Here is a 12,342-nt window from a genome sequence, read left to right on the forward strand (position 1 = left end):
TATCGTAATATTATTAATAAAGAATAATTTATTCTATTTTTTTTTTTTTCTATAGGACAACCAAATTTATTGCAAACAAGTAAGATTAATAAATACACAAAAAAATAGATCAAGAAATATTTTTTGTACACAAGAGTGCACATTGGGGATTTTAAGAAACAAAAAATTAACTTTTGTAAAAAAATTTTTGTGGAAAACTTATTTTTTATATAGTAATAATTTATAAAAAAGAACACAAGAGTTGTTCATTTCTAATGAAAATTTTTCTCTTTAAATACAAACCTATATAATGCAAATTATACTTTGTCTACTCCACGAAATTTGATAAAGTAATCCGATAGCACATACAAAAAAATTTACAGTTTGAGAATGACTTTTGCATTCATCTCATGTAAATTATAATATATTGATACTTTTGTCTGCTTTTGAGTTTGGAACATGTCTGCCTTGTTAACTCCTCTTACATAGCAGTTGTAAATCTCCACACTAGCGGGTCAAAGATCTAGTATTTTCTTTTCATTCTTTTTATCAAAGTGGTTAGCATTTGACACTGGTTCTTTTCCAACATAGTTTGAAATAGTCAGTACTCTGCAATTGTCAAACCATATACAAATGACTAATCTAGCATCCTTCACTGAATTCACATTTACACGGAATGTGAATTCATTTAGCAGTGTTCAACCTCAAGAACGATCTTGTCGAAGAGTACCAACAGCAAATATACCAAATGATTATAAATGAATAAGTAGTTCCTGAATTGTAAATAGATTGTCAAAGAACACTTTGTTTGCTCAAAAACATTTGTCAAAGAACAGTTTGGTTTGTTCAAAAACATAAGTCAGACAAAGAACGACATTCTCACCAAACATAAAACTAATTTTTAAGTTTTTTGGTGGACCTTTTGCGTCTATTCCACTAACAACCTCAAAATCATAGACATAGCCAGATATTGCAGCCCTACACCACAGTTTATAACCCAATTTTACAGGCTTTTTTAGCATATTTATTTTAGCACATTGGTGACTTTTGGATGGTGATGGTCATTTCATTATAGATTGAAACGTTTCAGGAGTTACTATCTCTTTGAATACATTTTGAAAATGGTCAGCTATTGGTTGAATCTCGTATAACTTATTATAATTTAGGGAAGTTACAGGTAAAGCAGCGCTACTGTCTTTGAAGTAAAGGATTATTAAAATTTAGGGTGCCATAAGTTCCTTAATTGCACAAAAATGCACAAAATCTTAAAAACTTAATTTTTTTAATAGGCAAAAGTGACAGTCTGACAAAAGATTCATAAAACATTAAAAGAACCTTTTCACAATACTTTTTAGAAGTTATTTTTGACCAATTTGAGACCTGCTTTTGATGGCAACAACTTTATTATGGTTATAATTACAGTTAACTATAACTATTTCAATGTTAAGTAGCATTAAATAATATATATTTAACATATTATATATCATATATCATTGGTCCCATTTGTTTTATTTGCCTACTTCATTTACCGTTCCCCGTTTAAGTTATTTAAGTCATACAATACATAACCATTTTTGCCGATAAACAATGGTATAAAACAACGTTAAAAGAAAGGGTCTGCGTCTTGAAATAATTTTATACTAATACCCGATACCACGATATTCCTATACGGTCTTGAAACATTTTAAAACCTATCAAGACTTAATTTTGCAGTCTTGTCACATTGTAATCATTTCAAGAATACCAAGACTTCCAGATTTCAAGAATACCAAGACTTGGAGATCCAGGTTCGAAACGAGCTCTGAACAAATTTTCGCGTCACGGTAAGGAAGGAGGCGTGAACTTCCCGGTTAAATGCACTTCCGCGGTGTTCTGTGACAAGACCGTTAGGACTTCTTGGGGCACCTAAAAATAAAATTAAAAAAAAAAAAAAAAGAAAGACTTGACAAGGCTTTTCAAGATTGCCGATTTTGGTCTTGTATTATTATTCACTCTCTAAATAACAAGACTAAATTTTTTATTTTATTTCACAAAAGATGAAATCATAACATCAATTCGAGGTAAATGATTTTGAATCGTAACACTTTTATACAAGATTTAACTTTGCTGATAATGTCTACATACTTGTTGGAAGTTTTCGTATTTTTTTCTTAATTAAAGTTATTTAAATTTACGTCTGTATTAAACAATGTACTGTATTAAACAATATCATAACAAACCGCATCAAATCCCAAGGGATAAATTAAATAATGAGAAGTATTCAAAAAAGTCAACTAGAGGTGGTTAAAGCAGAACTTTTGGTGGAAATTGAAAATCTCAGAAAATTAATTGAAGCGCAACAAAAAAAATGAAATTCAGGAATTAGATATAAATAATTTAAAACTAAAAATTGAAGCTAGTAAGCGACCGGGGCCAGGGCCGGGGCTAGGTTTGATAACACATAGTCGTGACCGAGGCCGGGTTTATGATCAGGGCTGCATTAATATTGATAGATCCTATAGAAATGTTATTTTTAACTAAATTGGTATTGTGGTTTATTCTCCTCCGGCTAATTGCCATACAGAGACCACCATACCAAGGCACGCAAAGACATGTTCAGCCCCCCAAGAAGGAGCGTCATAACCGCTTTACGGCCGAGAGTAAAGTGAATTTTTGGAAGAACGAAGTTATCATACAGTAAAAGATAGAAGTAGTCGTGTTAGAAAGAAAGCATAGAGAAAGCGGACAGGATTGCACATGATGTTAGATAGTGCAATATGCGGAAAACATGCTGAAATTAGGTTAACCTAATGACAGCAATTTTTTACGTAAAAATTAATTTTAATTAATACGTATTTTTAACTAAATTTATAACATGAACTTTATTTAATAACAATATTTTATAGTATCTGTCAATTTTAATGCAGCCCCGGCCAGGTTTATGATCGGGACTGCATAATATTGATAGATCCTATAAAAATATTGGTTTTAATTAAAACTCATATCATAAATTTTAATTAAAAATAACATTTTTATAGGATTTATTTATATTAATGCAATCCTGGTCATAAACCCAGCCCCGGTTATTTGTTATCAAAGCCCCGGTTATGTGTTATCAAACCTGGCCCCGGTCATAGCCCTGGTCGCTTACCAATTGGAGATCAACAAACTATATCTAAGGGTGTTCCAGAAATTCATAACTGGGTATCAGTTGTGTCAAGAAATAAAGCACCAATAGAACAATTAATAGTTAAAAATGCTACAATGAATGAACAGAAAGAGAGGAAAAGGAGGTTTTAAAATGTTGTTATATTCGGATTGCCGGAGCTTCAAAAATCAAACTTAATAGAAAAATCTACAAAAGACAAAGATAAAGTAAACCAAATTTTAGAAGATATTGGTTCTACAGTTAAGCCAGTTATTATTAAAAGACTGAAGTCAAGTAATTCATTAAAACCAGGACCAATACTTTTGGTCTACAAGATGAATCGGAGCTGTCGGAAAAGTCTTGATATTTCTTGTTTTAGTTGTCACTCTATAAAGTTGGTATTGATTGATTCAAAACATTTCACGACAAGACAAAGTCTTGTGCAAATTAGTCTTGTTTTGTCTCGTCTTGTCTTGCTAAAAAGTGAATAACAAGACTTTTTGTTTCAAGACGCAGATCCTTAGTTAATAGGGTTGACCGGGGCAGGTTAACTATAAGGACAGATTGGCCGAGTCGAGTTTATTTAAAGACTATGCGCTTTAGCAAGCTGGGAATTTAGGTAAAGGTTGGTAGTAAGTCAGTCCTCTTTCCAAAAAAAAACATATTTATTGAATCATACTTAGAAATGTGAGGTCATTTTAATAATTTTTGATACATCATAATTTTGAACAGTTTGCTTTACATTAATATGTTAACGGGTGTTCAACAGTAATGTATTACTGTTACGGTTTTATCGATCATATGTCAGAATACAATTCAGAATTATTGCGTTATTAATTATTATTTTAAAATTTATAGTGTATTGATTTATTGACATATTATAGAACCTTAAGATATGATAGAACCTTAAAAGTTAAGAACCCAATATGATAGAACCTTAAAAGTTAAGAGCTGTTATTATTTCAACCAATATTTTTAACATTATATATTTAAGTAATCCTTAAACTATAAGCTCTAAATTTAGAACTTGGATAATGTTTTACATTTGAACACCAGTTAGCATATTAACGTCAAGCAAATGCAATTGAATTCGCAAGATGTATTAGGTCATGATAAGTTCATAATGTTTATGAATGACTCGTAACATTCTTTTTTTCTTTTTTTTTTTCATAACATGCTTTGTTATGAAAAAAAAAAGAAAATTATGAGATACAACATAGCCAATAAGATTCATTGAACAAAATGAGATTACACTTTTACTAATGTTAAAAGTAAGCTTGTTTTCCTTGGCTGCTTTGTATAAATTCTTTAAATTAAGGTCGTGTTCAGCTTTAGTCATACCTGCTACCGTAATACTATTTAAATACGCATAGGTGTTTTTTAAAGAGTTTAGTAATTCGTCAACTTTCCGTTGAAAAAAAAATACTGCATTCATTGGACCAGATGGCATACGAGTAAAATGATACAGTTTACATTCAGCTTCAAACGCTGAATATGATTTGTCTTCTGGTAGGCGTAGGGATTTAATGATAAGCACTTGTAAGATTAAGAGTACTGAAAAAATGATACTTGGACAATTTGTTAATCTGATCATCTATTCTGGGTATAGGATAAGTATCGAGGTGTTTTAATTTGTTTATCGCTTGCGAATAATCAACACACGTTCGTTTTTGTGTCTTTCATTTGTTGTAATTACTATTTGTGCCCTCAAAGGCGAGTTACTTGATTCTGTAATTTTTTCATTTAGTAATTTCTTATTTTTGGATTGAATGAACAGTTTATCAACGTGATTAAATCTTCGAGATTTAGTTGCAATTGGACGACAATCTTTAGAAAGGTTTGCAAATAATGTTGCAGGTGATATTTGCGATTTCTTTAGAACGTAAGCTAACAAAGGAGGTAATGTTTCTCCATAATATATTGTTATGTTGCTATGTTGTTTCATAGAGGTTTGACCAAGAATAACATCAGCACATAAGTCAGGTAATATTGGCTTCAGTATATATAATAAGCTAATATCTGCATACTTCTGATTTTAAAAAATCATATTTTCTTAACAATTGGCTTGAATTTTTGACTTGAAAGAGGACGATGTCAATGATACGCTCCCAAAGCTTTTTGCATATGGGATTTGAAACTTATTGATCATGTATTTGTTGATATACTTGTCTGAGCTTAGACTGATATTGCTCTGAGTGTTTATGCACAAACTCTAAGGAGCGTGCTTGGTCAAATGCCGATGTTAGTATGAGGGTCTTGTTTTCTAGTCTCTAGCGTATCATACATGAGTTTAAACCAGTGAAAAATGCACCTCTGATAGATTCATTGCAGTAAATATTTGGTTGTTTTCAAACGTTATTGAAATCGGGTATGTATTCATAAACAGTCGGCGATACAAAGTTTATTAGTATTCTTAACTTTTCTTCAGATGTAGAGCCTGAATATAAAAAGAAGTTTTTGAGAGTTTTAAACCAGTGAATCCATTCTTTGCTTGACGTTGAAAAATTTGAAATAGCGTCAAATCTTTCAGGACATAAGTATTTCTTTAACAAGGCCTTTTTTTTTTTTTGTTCTTTATTACAATATTTAATACAATATTTACAAATATATCAATAAGAAAAATTACATGCAAAGAAATTGTTAAAAAAAAAAAAAAAAGAATAAAGATAAAGAACGCGGATACTCAAAGAAGACCATACAGGTCTTGTCACCGAGAATCGCTGTTGAAGAATTTTGAACTTAATTTAGATTTTAGAAAAAACAAAAATAAATACAAATGTTAAACTTTTCTTTAGATATGGTCTTTATGGCTTGAATTAAAATACCAATTCTTCTGAACCGCACGACTCAAGCGAAAACAATAATATCATAATACTCTTGATAAACATATACGTCTCGCATCTTACTCGCATCTATACGATCACTGATTCTTGTTACTCAAATTTATCTTTCAATTACACTAATCTTTATTAATAATTAATTAATAAATAAACGCAAATAATAAGAATATGATTACACTAGGGACACCCAAATGCACTTTATGGTTGTTACAAATAGTTAAAAACTAATCTTAAGTAAATACCATGAAAGAGCATTAATAATACAAATAATAATGATAATAATAATGATGATAAATTATAAGAATAATAAGAAAATTATATGATAATAAATCAATATCAATTTTAAAACAACAATTGAATATAATGCACAGACAGAAAAGTTACAAACAGTTACGTACTGACAAAACGTAACAACCTACCATGTAACTAAAACAATAACTGCAAAAAAAAGGAACAATAATTTAATGAATATAATAATCTTAATAAAAATAATCATATAAATAAAAGTAATATAAATATTTCATTAAAAAATAACAATAAATAAACAAACAAAAATTTTTTAATAATACTAACAAAAACGTGTCATCCACTTACACACAAACATTTAGTAACAAAAAGTATAGAGTTTTCATAACAAATGACAATATTAAAATAAAAAAGTAAATCATATCAAGCAAACACATATAGTCTTTCAAAAATTATAAAATTTAAAAAATATTCTTTTTCCTTTCTTCAAAAACGGAGCAATTTTTATATATTTTTTTAATTCTTTTTAATTACTTTCCATTTTTGAATGTTTTTTTTCTTTTAACTTTGGTTTTTTGTCTTTCCTTTTTCTTATCTCATTTTTTTCTTTCGTTAATTTGTTTGATTTGGCTTTTAATTTTTTTTTAGTTTTTGCTTTTTTATCTCCTTTTTTTCTTTTCTTCATTCTCTTTATTTTTATTTCATTTATTTTTCTTATTTTATTCTATTTTCTTTATCTTTCCTTTTTTTTTAAATTTATTAGCATAATTAATATGACAGTGTATAAAAGAGTAATATAGTTGAGTTAATGAATGTTTGTTTAAAACGCTTCTTGCTTTATATAAAACTCCAATGCTTTTTGCAATTTTGCTGCATAAATATAATTATAAATTAAATATAATTCTTCCATGATAGATTTTCATCTACAATGATACCTAGAAAATTTGTGAAAATTACTCTTTTTATTTGAATATTATCAACATGAAGAAGAGGCATATTACTTGGAAGTAAATGTTTTTTAAATCGTGGATAAAAGAAAATCCATTTAGTTTTATCAATGTTGAGTGAAAGGTTATTTGACTCAGTGGCGGAACTACTGGACGCAGGACCCTGCGTTGCGGGGGGGCCTACCAGCCATAGGGGGCCCTCATATAAAAAAAATTATACTCTCAATAATATTTATACTATAAAACTCTTTTCCGCAGGTATAGTGGGCCCTAAAATATAAAACTTGGATTAAAAAAATGTCATCCATCGTATTAAAATATATTGTTCAAAAATTTATTTTTGTATTGGAGTGCGTAGTTTACATTTAAACGAAAAGTTGTAACCTTTTTAAAATTGCATACGCAATTGAGAAATAAAGTACGATTATCAGCTGCGAACTGCCAGATGTTATTGTATAGTTAATTTTTATACCGTTATGTTGTTTTTGTGTATGAATTAGACAATTAGACTGAATTCGGTAAAAGTAATAATTTGTTGCGTATAAATTTTTTTTAAACTGTAAGAAGTTCTTCAATTTATAAGTTCTTAGTTGCATATTCAATATTTTTAAAATATAAACAATATTATTTGTTATGTCGTTGCATAACAAGGATAATGATTCTATAATCCTTGTTGCATATACAAATTAACTTTTAAATGTATGTTCTCATTTTCAATTTTATATTAAATCTTCCGTTGTATTAAGTTAACTTTTCATTTCTTATTTTATCTGAATTACTAGTCTCCAATTTATTTAATCGTGTTACGAATAATAAAGTATTGTTGCACGAGAGTTTATTACTTCACTGATATATTTAATAAAAGGTAATTAATAAATTTGTAATAATTAAAAATTTTACAACAGGTACTGAATTTATAAATTTGTAATAATTTAGATTTTGACTCATAATAATGGAAAAGAAATTAAGTAGTACAAGCGGTGCAGCAAAAAGAAGAAAGTTAAAAGAAACAAAAGCTACTTTAGCTAAATTGCCGAAGCTAACAACGTTTTTGAAACCAATCGAAAAGCGAGCGGAAACGGAAGTGGAAAGTCAAAACTCTGCAGAAGTGGTATGTATAAATCAGTCAGTAGAACATGATGATATCGAAGAAAACATTGCTACTGGTAATAAAAATGTGAACGAAGAAGATGTGAATAGGTCTCCGAGAAACCACCGAAATGAAGACAAGGAAGATTCAAACTCTGATACGAATGACGCCATTGAACAAATTAATTTAGAAAAATCAAGTGAATTATTTTCTACTGACATTGCAAATTTTCATGGTAAAATACTAACAAAAGATATTAAGAAAATAATTGTATTATCGGAATCGTGTCGGCCAAAAGGTCCTTTTATAGGCGACCCCTTGCAAGAAAACCGTAGGTTTTCCAAGGAATATTTTAAAACTACCACAAAATATGGATCTATAGAAAGAATGTGGCTTTGCTATTCCCCAAAACTTGATGCCGTTTATTGCGAGCCTTGTTGGCTTTTCTCAGAAGAACGAAAAGCAAAGGATAACTGGCGTGAGCATGGTGTCAGAGATTGGCGTGGTCTTTCTAAAAAAATTAAAATTCACGAAAATAGTCAACAACATATATTTGCTTGTTGCATTTATGAAAAATGGCGACATAATGAAACAATTGATAAAAATATAGAAGAACAAATACGATACCAATCAAATTTTTGGGTGCAAGTCTTAGAGTGGATAGTAAATATAACATTAGCACTTTGTAAAAATTCTTTGGCTTTTCGTGGTCATCGTGAATCATTTGATAATGAATATAATGGTAATTTTTTAACCCAAGTTCAACTTTTAGCTAAATATGATAATGTTATGAAGCAAGTTTTGAGTATGCCAAATGGATCTATAAAATATTTAAGCCATCAAATTCAAAATGAAGTCATACATTGCCTTGCAACGCATTTAAAAGCCACTCTTACTGCTGATATTAATAGTTCACCTTTTTATTCAATTATAATGGATACAACACAAGATATCACTAAAAGAGATCAGCTCAGTCAAGTATTTAGATACGTAAAAATTATTAAAAATGAAAAAGATGAAGCCACATCAATTGAAATTAAAGAAGTTTTCTTGGGATTCACGGAAATATATAACCACACTGCTGCTGGACTACATGAAGAAATTTTAAATCTGTTAGAAAAACATCATATAAAATTAAGTAACTGCAGGGGCCAAGGTTATGATGGTGCGAACGTCATGAGTGGGATATACAATGGGGTTCAGGCCCTTTTTAAGAAAAATCAAGTCAATGCTATGTATATATGCATTGCGCAGCTCATAATTTAAATCTTGTTATTAACGATGCGGTTAAATGTTGTGCTGAAGTTGCTTCATTTTTTGTAATGCTAGAAGATGTGTATTCATTTTTCGGAAATAGCATAAACAGGTGGGATCTACTATCCAAATATACAGGAGAATCACAAATAACATTAAAAAGGTTAAATCCAACGCGATGGGCAGGACGATATACTTCTCTTTTCGCCGTTAAAATTCGCTTTCTTGATATAATGAAAGCTCTTTCCGAGATATCAATAACAAGTACAAAACGTGAAGAACGCGAAGAAGCAGTACGAATACAAAAAAATATGAGCAGTTTCGAATTTGTTTTTTTATGCGTGCTTTTGTCTAAAATCCTTAATGAGGTACATATACCATCAAAATTGCTGCAAACTAAAAATTTAGATCTTACGACAGCTCAGGCTCTCTAGAAAATGCCAGCAAAAATTTAAAACAATATAAAAAGATATTTGATTCAGCAAAACTTGAAGCGGTAGAAATAGCAACTACGTGGCAGATTCCTGCAATATTTTTTCAAAAAAGAAGAAAAATTGTGAAAAGGCATTTTGACGAATTATCTACAGATCACCGTTTTGATAGTAGTGAGGAAATTTTTCGCATCAATATTTTTATAAAAATTTTGGACGTCGTTATCAACCAACTCGACAATAAATTTAAAGGAATGCAAGAAGTGGTACAATTATTTTCCTGCATCCATCCAAATAAATTAATGGTAATGAAAGAACGTGAGATCATAAGCTGTGCAGAAGCCATTCAGAGAAAATATAGTGAAGATATAACAACTGAATTTCCACTGCAAATGGTTATGGTAAAGTCAATGCTACACGATGAAATATCAAAAATATCATCTATACGTGAATTGGCTGACCTTTTAATAGTAAAATTGTCAACTATAGCTGCAAGCGTTCCACAAGTGATAACAGCATTGTTATTGTTTCTTACATTACCTGTTACTGTTGCATCAGCTGAACGTTCTTTTTCGAAACTTAAAATAATAAAAAATTATTTACAAAATACCATTGGTAAAGAACGTTTGAGCGACCTTGCAATAGTTTCTATTGAGGCAAAAGCGGCTGGAAAAATGGAAATGAAAAACATCATTACCGATTTTGCCAATATGAAATCAAGGAGGAAAGTTTTCACTATTTAAGTTCGGTTAAGTTTTAGTTTCGTTTTGAAGTTATCTTTATCTTTATTTAATTTTTTGTTTTTAAATATGATATATGAAATAAATATCTATTTAATATGTGAAGCTTTATTTTTTTAAGAAAAAACATTCTTTTGCGGGAGGGGGGGGGGGCCAAATTTTGAAGTTCCGCCACTGATTTGACTTAAACCAGTCAGATATTTTTGTTAGTTCAATGTTCATATTATAAAAAAGTTTATTGATGTTATTATTAGATAAGAATAGGTTTGTATCATCAGCAAACATTATAGTTGTTAATTTTGAGACTTCATGGAGATCGTTAACATAAATTAGAAATAATAAGGGCCTTAGTATAGATCCCTGTGGAACTCCACAAGTTATATTTAGATAATCTATATTTAGATAATCTTGTGAAGAAGATCCGTTGACATAGACATATTGTTTGCGATGTTTTAAATAGCTTTTTAATCGTTTTAAAGCATTACCGGTGATACCATAATGTTCAAGTTTTTTAAACAGTATTTCATGGTCAATTGTGTCGAAAGCCTTAGAAAGGTCTATAAAGACGCCTAAAGTAAACTTTGACTTTTCGAATGAATCAGTTATACTACGAGTAAGATGAATTATTGCATGTTCAGTAGAGTTACTTCTTTTAAAACCGTATTGATTTTTGTAAAGTATATTATTAACAGCAAGATGATTAGATATTTGGTTGAACAGAATTCTTTCTAAAATTTTTGAAAAAACAGAGAGGATAGATATTGGTCGATAATTATTGACACTTGATGGTTCACCTCCTTTAAATATAGGCTTTATTTTGGCTATTTTTAGTTGATCGGGGAAAATTCCTTGATTTATAGAACATTTAAAAACTTTAAAAAGAATACGATTTATGGTATCGCGTGAATCTATGACTATATTACAATTTATATCATCAGGACCAATTGCTTTATTAGTTTTAAGCATTTTAAAAGCACTTTCAAATTCTGAAGAAGATATTTCAAATTTATCTAAACTAGAGATTAATGGAAACACGTAATCATTTATTGGATTAATCATATTTGGAATATTTTTGGCTAAATTAGGGCCAACAGACACAAAATATTTATTTAATTCTCTTGCTATTTGTTTGGGTTCATATAAAAATATGCCATCAACTTTTATAGTGTTAGGCACAGAGCATAATTTTAATTTACTATTTCCAGTAATTTGACTTATAATTTGCCATGTGCATATTGAATTATTTTTATATTTTTCAAGTAAATCATAGTAATATCTTTTTTTAAATTTTTTTCTTTGACTTTCAAACATTTTAGCATAATTTTTATAAATAATTTTATTTTCTGGTGTTGGTTTTTTTAAGTACTTTATATACAGTTTTTGCTTTATTTTTGAGGATTTCTAAGATCTTTATTTTCTTTTCTTTATTTATTTTTTATTATCTTTATTTTTTATTATCTTTACCAATGGTGACTTTAAACTTTTATCGGTTATAATAAATTCACGTTTTGGAAAATTTACATCATATATATCATAGAATGTTTGAAAGAATATATCGTATACTTCATTAGCTTCAAATGAACTTTTTATATGATTCCAATTTATTAAAGATAATTTATCCTTAAACGATGCTAGATTTGCATCGGTGAAAAAACGTTTGATAATGACTTTTTTATGTTGTTGTATTA

General features: G+C 29.3%; 2 protein-coding genes across 2 annotated transcripts; both read left to right on the forward strand.

Annotated features, from left to right (window-relative positions):
• The first annotated feature begins 8,091 nt into the window (after window positions 1-8,091).
• On the forward strand, window positions 8,092-9,495 carry LOC136080262 (zinc finger MYM-type protein 1-like). The gene has a single exon (XM_065796877.1). The coding sequence runs from the start codon at window positions 8,092-8,094 to the stop codon at window positions 9,493-9,495; it is 1,404 nt and encodes a 467-aa protein (XP_065652949.1).
• A 56-nt stretch (window positions 9,496-9,551) lies between these two features.
• On the forward strand, window positions 9,552-10,657 carry LOC136080263 (zinc finger MYM-type protein 1-like). The gene is made up of 2 exons (XM_065796878.1): window positions 9,552-9,851; window positions 9,953-10,657. The coding sequence occupies exons 1-2, from the start codon at window positions 9,552-9,554 to the stop codon at window positions 10,655-10,657; spliced, it is 1,005 nt and encodes a 334-aa protein (XP_065652950.1).
• Window positions 10,658-12,342: the final 1,685 nt, after the last annotated feature.

The sequence above is a fragment of the Hydra vulgaris genome, chromosome 05 (assembly GCF_038396675.1).
Source record: "Hydra vulgaris chromosome 05, alternate assembly HydraT2T_AEP".
NCBI lineage: Eukaryota > Metazoa > Cnidaria > Hydrozoa > Anthoathecata > Hydridae > Hydra > Hydra vulgaris.